The 14,647-nt window shown below is 40.0% G+C and overlaps 1 protein-coding gene across 1 annotated transcript in view; it reads left to right on the plus strand.

Annotated features, from left to right (window-relative positions):
• The window catches only part of ADAMTS20 (ADAM metallopeptidase with thrombospondin type 1 motif 20), a 158,820-nt gene that overhangs the window by 122,381 nt on the left and 21,792 nt on the right, over nucleotides 1-14,647 (plus strand). Inside the window, exons 29-31 of the mRNA XM_024575808.3 lie at nucleotides 2,717-2,884; nucleotides 10,737-10,910; nucleotides 10,986-11,156. Of these exons, the coding sequence (XP_024431576.2) occupies nucleotides 2,717-2,884; nucleotides 10,737-10,910; nucleotides 10,986-11,156 (513 nt within the window). The remainder of the gene's footprint in view (nucleotides 1-2,716; nucleotides 2,885-10,736; nucleotides 10,911-10,985; nucleotides 11,157-14,647) is intronic.

The raw sequence follows: 14,647 nt of genomic DNA on the forward strand, positions 1-14,647 counted from the left end.
TGTTCGCCCTAGAGATGCAGTTGGCTGAGAGCTTTAAGGGTAAGTAAGATTTAGAAAGCACCAGGGGAAGTGATTAGTGGAGGTAAAAGGAAGCAATATGAATAGGCACTGTTGTTGAGTGAATATGTCACATTAAATAGAATTGCATTATGCCTAAGTAGAGCAAAGGTCACATGTGGAAAAGTAACAGAAAGCAAGGTGGGAAAGGTATGTTGACTGAAATTAGGTGGATCAAGAAATCAAGGAAGAGAGCCACTGTCAGTTCTTGAAGGGAAAAAAAGAGCAGTATGTTTAAAATTATGTTTAACAGCTTGGTTACAGATTAGAATAATGAAGAAGAGAAAGAATCAAAGATGGCCTCTAGTTAGAATATACAGGTTTGTGAAGAATAATCTCAATTTGGATAGTGTATTACAGTGTCCAAGTTTACAGTCCATTCACAGATACTTCTTACAGAGAAAACACACCACTAAGTTCTAGAGTAGAATTTTTAATGTCTCCTCTTACATTACATATATAGTTCTATAAGTGAATTGGTATTCTTATTAACAGTTTACTGCATACTTAGTGATTCTTGGCACCATTAAAAGAACTCATATTTTTACAAAGCAGACACATGAGCAATGTCTAGAAAAGGTATATCGAAATATAAAAAAACATCCATTTTTGTGCATCAACAAACCTACTTCTTCAAGATTGAGTTTAAATGTCACTTTCTCCTTTAGTATTTATGAAATAGCCCAGAGAGTAATGACTAGTTTTCATGAATGTCAACTCCATTATAATTATTTACTGTATTATTTTAATGGTCTTTAGTGTCTTGTATTTTTCTCTGATCTTTACTGGGTTTAATATTTAAGATCCACTCTGGCATTGCTTATTTAATAGATGGTATGTGTCGTTCAGATCACAAGCATAAAGCATTGCAAATTACAAAGCACTGATTTGAGGATAAGTCAAGGGCAAAACAAGAAGTGTTGTTTAAAGAATCTGTACTTCGTATATTGTAGAAAATATTCATAATGAATAAAATATTTCTCCATTTTCACAAGTACTACTGTATTGCTATAATTAATATTCAAAATATGTATTACTTTTTAAAATGGGTTAACAGGGAGAGTAATGAATTTTCTTTTGTTCAAATGGCCACCATTTAAAAGTTACAAAAAATACAATACACCTTGAGAGAAAAACATTCTTCTATGTGTGAATATGAATGTATAATCCCTGACAGTATATGCTTGATACTTGGTGATACATGATGTTTTGGGCATAAAATATGTTATACTCTTTGAAAAATAAACAGTGAAGTAAAGAAACAGGCAGGGGAGTGGTCGACAGAGCAGAGCGCCCCCGGTGGGCAGGTCCAAAAAGGCAGTGGCAGGGAAGGACGTGCGTGACACCGTGGATGGAGACGTAGAAAGTTTCACAGAATCAAGTCTGTTAGGTGGAGTGTAAAGGCTGTTTGTATTAACAGGAAGGGGAGAGAACATCTCAGATATATAACAATAAGTCTTACTAATCAAGACACCCATCTAAATCAACTGTCTACACAAATGGGATTTAGTATGGCAGACAATGTAAAAAGCTAAATTATTCCCAAATTTTTAGCAAAGTAATCTAATAATCTGTATGAGTCTAACAGTCTTTGAAAATATACATAAAATGCATAATATATTATCTAGTGTCCTCAGAACTCATATATGCTTCTAAATGGAACCATATGTGAACAGCTGTCTCAAAGTTCTGAGAGAACTTGTCTGGAATTCATGTCTCCTTCGCCTGGCTTTTCCCTGGTACATACATCACGCTCACAGTAGTCCACATCCTCCGGGAGACTGTACGCAGGAAAACAACAGAAGAGGAAGCTTGTATTTACTGAAGGTGCACCACGTGGGGTAGATTGTTAGACATTTCATATTCTTTATCTGATGTAAATCTTCATAACCAACCTGTAATGTTGGTGTTATTATCTCCATTTGACACATGAAACTGAGGCTCGGACAGGTGATGAAATGTGCCTAAAGCGACACAGCTCGCAGGTGGCGGAGCTGGTGTTCAACGCCACAGCCCCGCTCTCTCCCCTGCATCGCACCGACCTCACTCGTGACGTGGCAACCGGCTGAGAGTGAATTCGAGTCAGTGTTTTACCTCTCTCTTTGCAGAGGTTTCAATTATTTTGTTTTTTTACTAAATATACTGGACGGTTAATGGCACAGAGATACATCTTCCAGAAGGATGCAGAAAAATCAACCCAAGCTAAGTTGCACTTTAAAAAACGTGTGCTTTCAGCTTTCTCAATCATTGTTTCCTGCACTGAGAGATCACTATATCTTTTTTTTAACACCCCATACATACTTTGTGGTGTGAAAACAGAAGAGGTGGTGACTACAAGACTGAAAGCAAGTTTTATTGGGATTATGGGTGACAAGAGGAGTTAACTTCGGATGGTCTGTAACCGTAAAAGATCTAAAAGCATTTGTGCCAGAAAAGTGCCTGGTATATCACAGACAGTATTTGTCAATAGAATGAATGGATACCTTATATCAATATCAATCCAGAGAAGATTGGCAACTGTTAAATTCTAATTAGAAATATCAAAGTATATTGTAATGAAAATATCAAAGCAATGATGTTTCAATTGCTTCATTTTATACTTGTAGATAAATTTAAATTCAGATAAAATGAGTCAAGTGCCTTACTATTTCTTTTCTAGTGTTCAGCTTCTTGTGGTAAAGGTTTAAAGTATCGTGAGGTGCTTTGTATTGATGAAGTTCAAGGGAAATTAGAAGAAAAATTTTGCAGTCATCTACGGAAACCTCGAACTCACAAAGCTTGTAGATCTGTCAGATGCCCTTCATGGAAAGCCAACAGATGGAAAGAGGTATGTGATCTATTTTATAATTATATATATATATATAATTTAAAAATAATCTTAATTCATTTTCTGTGCTTTCAATAACCTTGAGTGTTTTACCCCACTAAAATATGCTTTATTCTATTCTGTTATACATTTTTGCACTAATCTCTGAATTAATTCTGTACAATGTTAAAATATTTGCTAACTCTGTGGTTAACCAATTAGTCATTTAGTATCTTGTGGCTGTAAAGTAAATTAAAAGTAAAGTAAAATAAAAGAAATTCTGTTACTTAATACTAGGGAGACTACCAATGATTGTTCCAGGTATTCGAACAGGAAAATACACATGATGATGTGTTTAGTAACTGCTTTGTTTCCACACCATCGTCTCGGGTTTGAGCTAATGTTCCATCTTGGTAAAGGGACTGTTAAATTCCAGAAGGAATTTTAATTAGAGATTGAATGTTAGGTGTCAGAACTAGCTGCCCAGCCCTGACGAAGGCCAGAATGAAGCTGATCCATAAGTGAACTCCAGGCTGGGAACTCAGCTTATAAAAGAAGGGTGATCGATGGCCGCCCCCTGCCCCGGCAAACTCCAGGCAGTAAGCTTGAAAATCTACATTAGGGGAGACATGCCTTTCAACATGGTGGTCAAGCAAAGACCAGCTTGGGAAATTTGAAAGTGTCAAGGCCATGAATGAAGTCAGAAACATTAGGTGGAAGAACTTCCCGAGTTATGCCTGATTTCAATGGGGTTGGGCTCTCAGCAGGACCTTAGTGTGCTTACCCGTGTCTTAAAGGGCCTCGTCCTGCAAAGGGAAAAAGAAGCCGATTTTCTGCTGGTGGAATTTCCTTGTCTATGTGTGGTGTTAGAACTATGTTTACTAGAAAAATAAGGGTTCAGACGAGAAAAAGAGGGGCTCCCCTAGGCATCACCTTTTCCTCTGTGGGTTCAGAGCCTAGATGCAGGGTGCTGGCTTTTGAATGCCATGGGGTCAATGTTCTATTGTCATTGAATAGAAAAGCCCCCAAATTCAGTGAGCACCCCTGACTCCTTTGTAAAAGAGGCGGCCTCTGTCAGTGTTAAGGTACTGAGATATGGGGATAACTTTTGGTGAAAAGTAGGGGCAAACACACCTGCCCACAAAACACGTATTCTTGAGCATTTGCTTCTACGTTTAAGTTTAGTAAAGTAACACTACTTTTCATGGTTTAACAGAGGTCATGACTTAGAAGATCTCCTACTAACCTGTTTCATTTAGTGAGTGCCACTACTACCTACTAAGCTGTTCGAGAAAGAAATACTGAACCAGCCTGTCTCCTTTTCCCTTGACCCCACAACAAGTTGCTCAACAGCTCCCCTCAATTCTATCAAGGTAACTCTTGAATCTTCCTACAACCACCCCAGTCCATCATCATCATCATCTGTCCCCAGGTGTACAGAGGCCTCCTTACACATATATCTTCACCATTATTTACTGGCATATAGTGTGAGCTCCAGAGGACTTGAATATGACTGTGTCACTTGTATCTTCCATGACTTACCATTGCCTTCAGGGGGTAAGTCTAAGACCTAACCCATGCTTATTTCTTCAGCATTATCCTGGGCCAGCAAATCTTAGAGACAACAGGTATCCTGTTTTCTAAGCACTTAGCTTAGTATCTAGCTTAATATTCCCTACTTTGAGCATTGTGATTTAGTTGCAGAAAAAAGACTTGCCACCTCAGTTCATTAGTTGTATTTTTTATATTACGCTTTTGCTTAAAGTGAGGTTTGCCTGACTTTTTCTGGACCAAGATGTGGCAGAGTGATGGGAAACGGGCTTTCCCAGGTGGGTGGAGCAGTCTTAAGGCACTGAACTCAGGCTGTGGCAGACACCTCCGAATCCTGACATCAGGCAGGAGCGGGTGGGGATGGGGGTGGAAGTGAGAGACACTTTGCAGCTTCACCCCCAGGATTCCTGTTCATGTCCAGCCTTCTGCTGCTACTGTGCAGCTGCTGCGGCTGGTATTCAGGAGGGACCTTTTTTGAAGCTTGACCTCCAGCCCACAACAGGGAGTCAGTCATCAGTGTAGCAAACTGGCCTTGGCTCACCACCAAGTATGAAATGCTATAGATTCACTGAAGGAATGGAGTTCAGGGGTTTCTAAGATACAGATATGAATATTCAAAGGCTATAAAAACACAGATGCCTTTGTACAGAGTCTGCTTTCTTCTCTTTGAATTGGTTTTCCTTGTCACAGAAATTAGCTTCATACACCCACACAGTCCCCCAATCTCTGCTAGAAACAAATGACCACTTGTGAAGTCATTGGCTTTTGATTTATTCTATAAAAAGCACCCACTTGAAGTTAATTAACAATTGCAGGCTGTCGTTGCACTGCATATAATAATACATTCACAGAAGTGTAATTTCAGAGGCAGTTAGGAGATAATCACTGGTTGCTGTTGAATACCTTGTCCCGACTACATAAATTGTAACATTGCTTTAATACACTCGCTCACTATAAAATAACTTTATTTCATTACTATTTTACATAATGGAAAAGCTCATTTGGCAGATGGTGAGCACAGAGGTGCTCAAACGAGTTTCGAAGTAACACTTTCCACTTGGTACTTGGTATCATGTGTTTTTTCAATGCAAGGACTCAGGAATGCATTTTAATGGCTGCTGCTAAATGGGAATGAGCATTGTCCTCTGGGTCCAGGTGTATACCTTTAGAAGCAAATTAAATACTAGACTTATTTATTTTAAAAGTATCCCTTCCTTTCTGGAACTAAAAAGGTCATTTTTTTCCCCACTTAACTTTACCTATTTTGGAATACCAGCTTCACCTGTAAATTCAAGTTTCAAAGGCCAGAATCTTGCTGCTAGATTCTTCATTGTCTCGTGTCTCATCTACTTAGTTCAGTGCAATCCAATGAAATTGTTATGTTTTAGAAAAAAAGAAAAAAGCCCAGAATTCTCACCTTCCCTCAATCATGGCAAACCTGCTGGACAAATTATAAAGATATCTAAAAATCTCAGCGACTACCCGAAGAACACCCTGCTGAATCTAGAACCCATGACATCAGCCACTTGCCTGGTTTCCCTTCTCCGAGACCTATCATTTTCTTTCTAGTGTTTTAAAATGAAAGCTGGAACCAAAGGTGGTACAAGTTCCAAAATGTCACAAATCTCCTAGCCAGTGCCCCCTTTCCCAAAGCCTCTAGTTTGAGGAGAGAGAGCGAGAGAGAAAGAACTATATGCTAAATGCTAGCATGTTTAAGTGATTTTGTATTTTGGTAATTTCATATTTTCAAAAATGTATGATATATCCATATGTTTTAAGTCCCCACAGCCCCTGACCAAGAACCCAGAACCTCTCCCTCTCTACGCCCAGGTTAAGGTTGTTTATACCAGTGAAGACAGGCAGGAGCCCTAGGATGGGGCGGAGGTCTGTTCGCTCTGGGGCTGGGTGAGCTACGCTTCTTCATCTTTTCTAGCTCGTGCCAGCAATTCTGTTTTTGCAGTTCCATGCTACCTGTTAACTCTCTTTATCATCTTTCTTCCACTTAAGATGGCCTTTCTCTGAGTACTCTGAGACGAGTAACACCTTTTGGTTTGAGCCATGTATCAAGAAACTTTGCAAGGCAGAAATAACTACCTCTCTCTAAGAAAAGTGAACATGGGAATAGGAATGGAGCAGAAAGGAAGAGGCACTTCCTGACACTGTGTGAGAGGCTTCTGTACCCCTCACAGCTGTAGGCATTAGTGCACTCATTAGGCAGACCAGGAAACTACAGCTTAAGAGCTTGTGCAGGCGGGGCACAGGCACCGAAACACAGGTCTACTTGACCTTTCCTTACTGTAGTTGCTGTCCGAATTATTTCATCATCCTCTTTGCACATAGCTCATTATTTCCTTAGCAACATACTGCCCCTTTCGGGAGGGCACCCGCAGTCAACAACTGCAGGCTGTTATGGTACTACCTATAATAATGCATTCAACAGGAATGTAATTTGTATGCTGTACTGAATTCTGCGCATGCTTATTTATGTTTAAAAGTCTGTTGCACAAGTATAACACATAGAGATGGACGTTAAAGGACTTGGGGAAGTGAGGGTTTAGTAGACTGCATACTATATATGATGGGGCTGTGTGAGTCCCTAGCAACATACTAGACTACGCTAACAGGTGAATAGCAATCAAAGTTTTGGCACCAATAATCTTGGTCAGAGTTTTTGGAGCAGGACCTATTCTGGGACCCATGTTATAAGAAAAGTCTTAACAAATTACCAAATCCCCAGAGAGGCACAGTTAAATGGTGACAACTGTTCTTGGCGGGGGGGGGGTGGGGGGGTGTGGGGGGGGTCAGTTCCGTTGACTTCTGTTGCAAGTAGGAAGAGCCCTGATTATTCGTGTCTTAACTCAAACAAATGTATTGTCTGGGAGCTGGACGGCCGCTGGTTTCCAGTTTGATTCAGCCGCTCCACAGTGTAAGGGTGAGGGGTTGGCACGTCTGGGTTCCGCTGGGCAATTCCTAATGGTCATAAAACAGCTGCCATGGCCCCAGGCCTCACCTTCCTACTTTCTCATGTGAAAGTAAATAAGTATTTGTTCTAGGTTGGGAGGGAGGAAAGATTCCGGATGATAGGTAACAGTTTAAGGCATATTTCAGCTCAATATAAGAAAGTGTTTGTTAACTTTAGAATCATCCAAAAATGGAATGACAGCTTTCGTGATACCGGGAACATACTGAGACGGGGCTATCCAAGTTCAACGGGTTTCATGGCCATTTGCTCACTACTAATATAAAAGGGGTTTCAGAATTGAACAGAAATTGGGATTAGACATTCCTAAACTCTTTTCTAACACAAAATGCTCTACTGCTATATACTGCTACATTATTCACTTGAAATAAACCATAGTTACAAATAAGCAACTATAAAAAAACCAAAACCTTACTCCAGTGATAAGAAATTATAAATAATGAATCGAGAGATGTCACTATTTGCATTTTATTGATTTATTATTTTTTAATTTTTAAATTGATTTTTTAAGAGAGAGGAAGTCAGGGTGGGGGGCAGAGTAGGAGACAGATGGAAATTGATGTGCGAGAGAAACATCAACCGGTTGCCTCCCATACTTACCCCAACCGCGGATGGAACCCACAACCTAGGCATGTGCCCTGACCAGGAATCAAACTGACAACCATTTAGTTCGTGGAACAATGCTCCAACCTACTGAACCATGCAGCCAGGGCACTACTTGTATTTGAAATAATTGTTCATTAAATAGCAGAGTGAGTCAGCTTTGATGAAACTATTTTTGCAATCATGTTCTAACATTTCTTTCTCCTCTGCAATATAGCTAAGTTGATGGTAGTAACTATGGACTGGCTAAAGTTCACCTTCTCCACTTCCACTGTCAAGTCTCCCAGGTGCCAGTCTTTGCAGTGTTATAGTGTGTTTCTGTACAAATAGGGTGTTTGGCTCATTCTTCCCATCTGAATGACTTTATACAGTGTTGGTGAGTTAGTGCATTTGCATCAATTATTTGTGCTATACTGGTAACTCCCACCTCACACAGAACGCTGATAAACACGTAGTACTATACAGCTGTTAAGGAAGGATGCATATTTTGGAATTAGAGATGCACCTTGGGAGGTTCTTCTAGCAGGTCCCTGGACTGAGTGGGCGATCGTCTCTTCCCGGCACGACTGTAGGAGGAATGGGCTGTGCAAGGGCAGTGCGTTCTGCTTTGGAAACATTGAATTTCAAGCACCTTTGACATATCCTTGCAGAAAACACATGAACATTCTCATAAATACATGAAAAATTCTTGTAAATACATGAAAATGTAAATGTAGAACTCAGAATTATGGTAGAGCTGGAGAGAACTGACTTAGAAATGGGTGCATAGAAGCAATTGCTCAGAGAGCTCACAGAGTGTGTAAAGACAAACAAGGTATAAACAGAACCCTGAAATAAGCTAACGTTTCAAGGCTGACCAGAGAAAATAGTCAGGTAAGAACTTGGAGAAGGTGTAATCTCAGAAGAGGAGAGAGCTCTGGAACCAGAGGGATTTCATTCCAAGGAGCCAGAAGGGCTCTGAAGGAAGTGGTCGGCAGTGCCGACCCTGACCGGTCTCAATTCCACACACGCGCTGTGATCGAAGCGGCAGTAAACCAGCGTGATTTATCAAATTGTAGAAAATTACATTGTCTGATGGAATGTCTTGCTGTGTTTTGTGAGTCATTTTTTCCAGGTTTACAGGCAAGAAGCTTTCCAAATGTAATTTATATTTCTGAAATTATCCCTGTCAAATGTTTGCGGGACACTTATTTTGCAGGTCAAACATTTTCACAAGAGGTTCAGATGAGCTAAACGATGTACAGATATTTTCTTGTACTTAATATTGTGCCCTGCACAAAACATACATAATGTTATTGTCAGCTTGCTAAGGAGCAGTATGATTTATTTATTTATTTATTTATGAACACATTCAGTGGGTTGGCACAAACCAACTGTTCATACATAAAATTAGTAGAAGCTAGGCACATATGCGTAATGTTCTTCGTAGGTTAAACAGAAGTTATCTTTGGAGTCCATTTCTGCGTATGCACACAATAGAAAACAATCTTAATGTGCCTGTAGAATAAAAATGCTGCAGCCATCTGCAAAAGGAATTTGAGTCTTCCAGGTGAACTAAATTCTTAGCTTTTGTGGGATTTTACCTGTCATTCCAGGTAAAACCATATCCTGCAGATAAATATTTACTGCTGTGAAAAAAATGACTTACTCTGGAACTCCCACAGAAATGGAGAACTTAACAAACAACCTGATTTTTCACCCTTCTCATATCACAGTTGGCAACAGTGATGGATGAGTCCCCCAATATCACTCAGTGTGACTTTCAGTCCCTTCTGGAATAAGAATGAGTATTAAAAAAACTCACAAATTAAATATACCACTGGGTGTTCTCCACACTTAGTTAATGTTGGCATCACAGCGTGGGTGTGGTCAAGCTCTGCTGTTACATGGACCGGCATTCTAGAGCTGAAAGGGCCTGAAGGGGTTGCCAAGTCCTTCCTGCTGTCCCCCCAGGAGCAGCCCAGGGAGAGCCCGCAGTCTGGACTCACACACAACTGAGCTTCCACCTGCTTCCCCACTAACTAGAGGCAGCAGCTCAGGCAAGTAACTTTGCATCTCTGTGTCTCAGTCCTCAGCCCTGGTACCTCCAACTGCAGAGCTGTTGCCAGGACTGGGAAGTGTTCTGTGAGATTTTACAAAAACACAAAATCTTCATTGTCCAGATAAGAAAAATGAGACCTGGAGAGGTTAAGATAAGTTTGTCTAAGTTTATGTTTACACAACCAGCTTCTCAAAATTGTCCATTGAAATGTAATCGAGAACCAACAAATCAGCAAATAATTGGATCCCCAAACCATAGTAGGTACTGCAGGTATGAAGATGAATGTAACATAATCTCGGATATTATTTCTTTGAGAGAGATTATGCATACAGTTGAAGGATTTAAGTGGTGTTTAAAAACAATGCAGCAGCACAGCTGTTGTGTGGTTTTGTAGATAGTACATATGCCTAAGTCAGAGAGTGTTGTTAATCGGGCTGGAGGGCCTGGCATAACACGCCACACAGCCTGCCATAGTTTCCAGAAGACTTGACTAGGTTTATCAAAATAAAATCGATCCGTATATTGGTATAGATGCTTCACACCAATCTTGAAAATAATTATTGCATGTATTTTCTATCTAATGCATGACATATCAAGCTATGTTTAAATGAAACAAATTATGCTGTGACACTCTTGTTATTTTTACATAGGTGAGTATTTGCTAGCGAATTGGTCAAATCTCTTGGGCTTCTTTGTAGTGCTCCATGACCTGTGGCTCTGGAGTTCAGCAGAGGGATGTGTACTGCAGGCTGAGAGGCACTGGCCGGGTGGCTGAAGAGATGTGTGACCGGTCCACCCAGCCCTCTTTTCAGAGGCAGTGCCAGCGCCAGGACTGCCCGCAGTACCAGTGGGTGGCAGGAGCGTGGGCGGACGTGAGTATTGACAAGCAAACTTTCGAAGACGCTGCATAAAGGCACGTGTCACTCATCCCGTCATTGCACTTCTAGTGTTCCACCTCATGCAAGAGGACAGAGACACACCGGCAAGTGCGGTGCACTGACGCACGGAACATTCGGGTGAACGAGAGCCTCTGTGACCCTTCCACCAGACCTCCTTCAATCAAAAAGTGCCAGAACCTTCCCTGCAGGTATATTGTGGTAACTGGAGAGTCATCTCAGGTAAGGCAAAGAAGGGAAGTGGAGAATTTTTGCTTCTGGGGTGAAAAAAAATCACCTGCATCTAAAATGGGATGCAGTGGAAACTGAGTCTGAGTTTGCTAATGGGGGCAGATAACTGTGTGAATATTAATCTAAGAGACAAAACCACTGGCCGTCGGAGGGTGCAGATAGAACAGCAGCACCACGGATGTCGAACAGTACGGTGTCGGTCAAAGTGGCGGCCAGTGCCAACTGTGAAGTCCACTCCTGGGGGCGGTTTGGCAAACTGGCTCTGCAGAGTGGCTGCTTTTGCAAAGCAGCTCTACTGAGCTGTGACGGACAGACAGTAAGCTGCATGAATGTGAAGTGTGCAGCCTGAGAAGTTTTGCTGTATGGAAGCACTCATGCAAAGCCATTACCACAAATAAAGAGCATCTCTATCACCCCCCAGATTTTCTTATATTCCTTTGTAACTCCTCCTTCCTCTCCCCTTCTCCTTCCCCCACCTCACAGGCAACCTAATCTGTTTTATTTTAGTGATCTGTTGCTAGGTTAATTTATATTCTTTTACATATAAATGCAATCATACAGTATATACTATTTTTGTCTGATGTCCCTGAGTATTTTGAGATCAGTCAACTTGTATGTTTCAATAACCTATTTCTTATTATTAAATAATATTTCACTTATGGATATCTTTAAGTCCACTAATCTTTTCTTCTGTGATGCCTGATTTGCCATTATTCTACATCCAGCCTATTTTTCACCTCAGGAGTGTAATTTTCATCTTTAGAAATGTGATTACACTTTTTAAAATTGTTTTATTGTTGTTCAAGTACAGTTGTCTGCATTTACTTCCCTCCACTCCCCCCAACCCCAGCCATCCCCACTTCCCTTCCCTGATTCTACCCCCCTCTTCGTTTTGTGTCCATGTGTCCTTTATAGTTGTTCCTGAAAACCCTTCACTCTTTCCCCCCCATTATCCCCACCCACCTCCCCTCTGGTTACTGTCAGTTTGTTCTTTATTTCAATGTCTCTGGTTATATTTTGCTTGCTTGTTTGTTTCATTAATTAGGTTCCCCCCTTAAAGGTGAGATCATATGGCATTTGTCTTTCACTGCCTGGCTGATTGCATTAACATAATGCTCTCCAGACACTTTATACCTTCCATGTTTCTACTTAACTTTTTAAAAAAGATTTTATTTATCTAGTTTTAGAGAGATGGGAAAGAAGGGAGAAAGAGAGGGAGAGAAACATCAATGTGTGGTTGCCTCTCATGTGCCCCCTACTGAGGACTTGGCCCACAACCCAGGCCTGTGCCCTGACTGGGAAGAGAACTGTTGTTTTCTGAGATTGCTGCATCATTTTGCATTCTCACTAGAAATGTATAAGGATTCTGTGTTCTCCATATCCTCACCAACACTTGTTAGAGTTGTCATTTTGAATATTCCCATCCAAGTGGTTATGAAGGTGTCACACATTTGGATAAATATGTATTCAAATTCTTTGCCTTTTTAAAAAAGTTTATTATTTATTTTTAGAGAGAGGGGAAGGGAGGGAGAAAGAGAGGGAGAGAAACATCAATGTGTGGTTGCCTCTCACATGGCCCCCACTGGGGACCTGGCCTGCAACCCAGGCATGTGCCCTGACTGGGAATTGAACTGTCGACCTTTTGATTCACAGCTCACGGTCAATCCACTGAGCTACACCAGCCAGGGCTCTTTGTCTGTTTTTAAATTGGGTGATTCATCTTTTTATGGTCGAGCTGTAATTCTTTATAGATTTTTGGGTCCCAAGTTTTATCAGTTATATGATTTGCAAGTATTTTCTCCCATTCTATGGGTTGCCATTCACTTTCTTTATAGTGTTTTTAGATGCACAAACTTTCTCAATTTTGATAAAGTCAAATTTACCGATTGTTTTGGTTGCTTGTACTTTAGGTATTAGATCTAAGAAACTATTGACTATCCAAGGTCACAGTTCACACCTATATTTTATTCTAAGAATTTTATAATTTTAGCTCTTACATTTAGGTCTTTGACACATTTCAAATAGATTTGTTGGATATGATGTGAGGTGGGATCCAACTTAATCCTTTTCATGTGGCTGCCCAGTTGTCTCCGCTTGCTGTGTGGAGAAGCCCATTTCCTCACTGAATTATCTTGGCATCCTTGTCAAAAGTTAGTGGTCACAAATGTATTTCTGAACTCAGTTCTATCCCTGGATCTATGTGTCTACCCTCCTGTCAGGTCCACAGGCTTGGTTACTATAGTTTTACAGTGAATCTGGAATCAGAAAGTGTGACAGAACCAACTTTTCTTTTTCTTTTTTCAAGATTATTTGGTTATTTTGTGTCCCCTACATTTCCTTATGAATTTTAGTATCAACTTGTCATCTTCTGTGGAAAAGCCAGCTGGGATTTTATTAGAGATTGCATTGAATCCTGGTAACTCTGAGAAATATTGCCATCCTAATAGGTCTTCCAATCCATGGACATGTGTTGTTTTTCCATTTATTTAGGTCTTATTCTTTCAAGTATGTTTTATAATTTTAAGTGTACAAGTGAATTTCCACTTCTTTTGCTAAATTTATTCCTAAAGATTGTATTAAATTTTATGCTTCTGTAAATGAAATTGTACTCTTAATTTCATTTTCTGATTGTCCATTCTAATGCATATAAATAGATTTGATTTTTGTAAGTTGAACACATATGTTAGCTAGAGATTATTTTTATTGGAGATTCCCCTTACCAGTACCCTTCTACTCCTGTTTTTCTTAGTGTTTATATCATGAAATGTGTTGTATTTTGTCAAATGCTTTCTCTTCATTTTAGATTCTTGTGTGGTTTTTGTCTATAAGAGATGTGCTCCGTCAATTCATTTTCATATATTTAAATGATCTTACATTCCTATGTTAAACCTCACTTGGTCATGGTGTATAATCCTTTTTATATGTTACTGGGCATTTTTGCTAGTATTCTGTTGAGCATTTTTGCATCTACATTCATAAGAGATATTGGTCTGAATTTTCTTGTGATGCCTTTGTCTGGTTTTGGTATGAGGGAAATACTGGCCTCAACAAATGAATTAAGAAGTGTTCCTTACTCTTCTTTCCTCTGGATGAGTTTTGGAAAAGTTGATGCTCATTATTCTTTAAATATTTGGTGGACTTCACCAGTAAAGCCTCCGGTCCTGGGCTTTTCACTGTGTGAAATATTTTGATTATTAATTCAATCTCTTTATTTTTTTATCAGTCTATTCAGATTATTCCTCCTTCCCAGCGTTTATTGTTATTGTTTGTTACTGTTTGCTTGTTTAGTAACTTTCCCAAACTCACTGTAAAGTCTGTATCCTTTGTCACATGTAGTCACTGAAGTCTCTGCTTGATTAGTTCAGTTTTCAATGAATGATTGGACAATGATTCTCTTAGACCCTGGAATCAATAATCTCCAGCCTTTGCTACACTCAGGCAGGCAGCTCACAACTCTTAACCTTGAGATCCTGCTTGTACAG

Source organism: Desmodus rotundus, chromosome 3 (genome assembly GCF_022682495.2).
Source record: "Desmodus rotundus isolate HL8 chromosome 3, HLdesRot8A.1, whole genome shotgun sequence".
Classification (NCBI taxonomy): domain Eukaryota; kingdom Metazoa; phylum Chordata; class Mammalia; order Chiroptera; family Phyllostomidae; genus Desmodus; species Desmodus rotundus.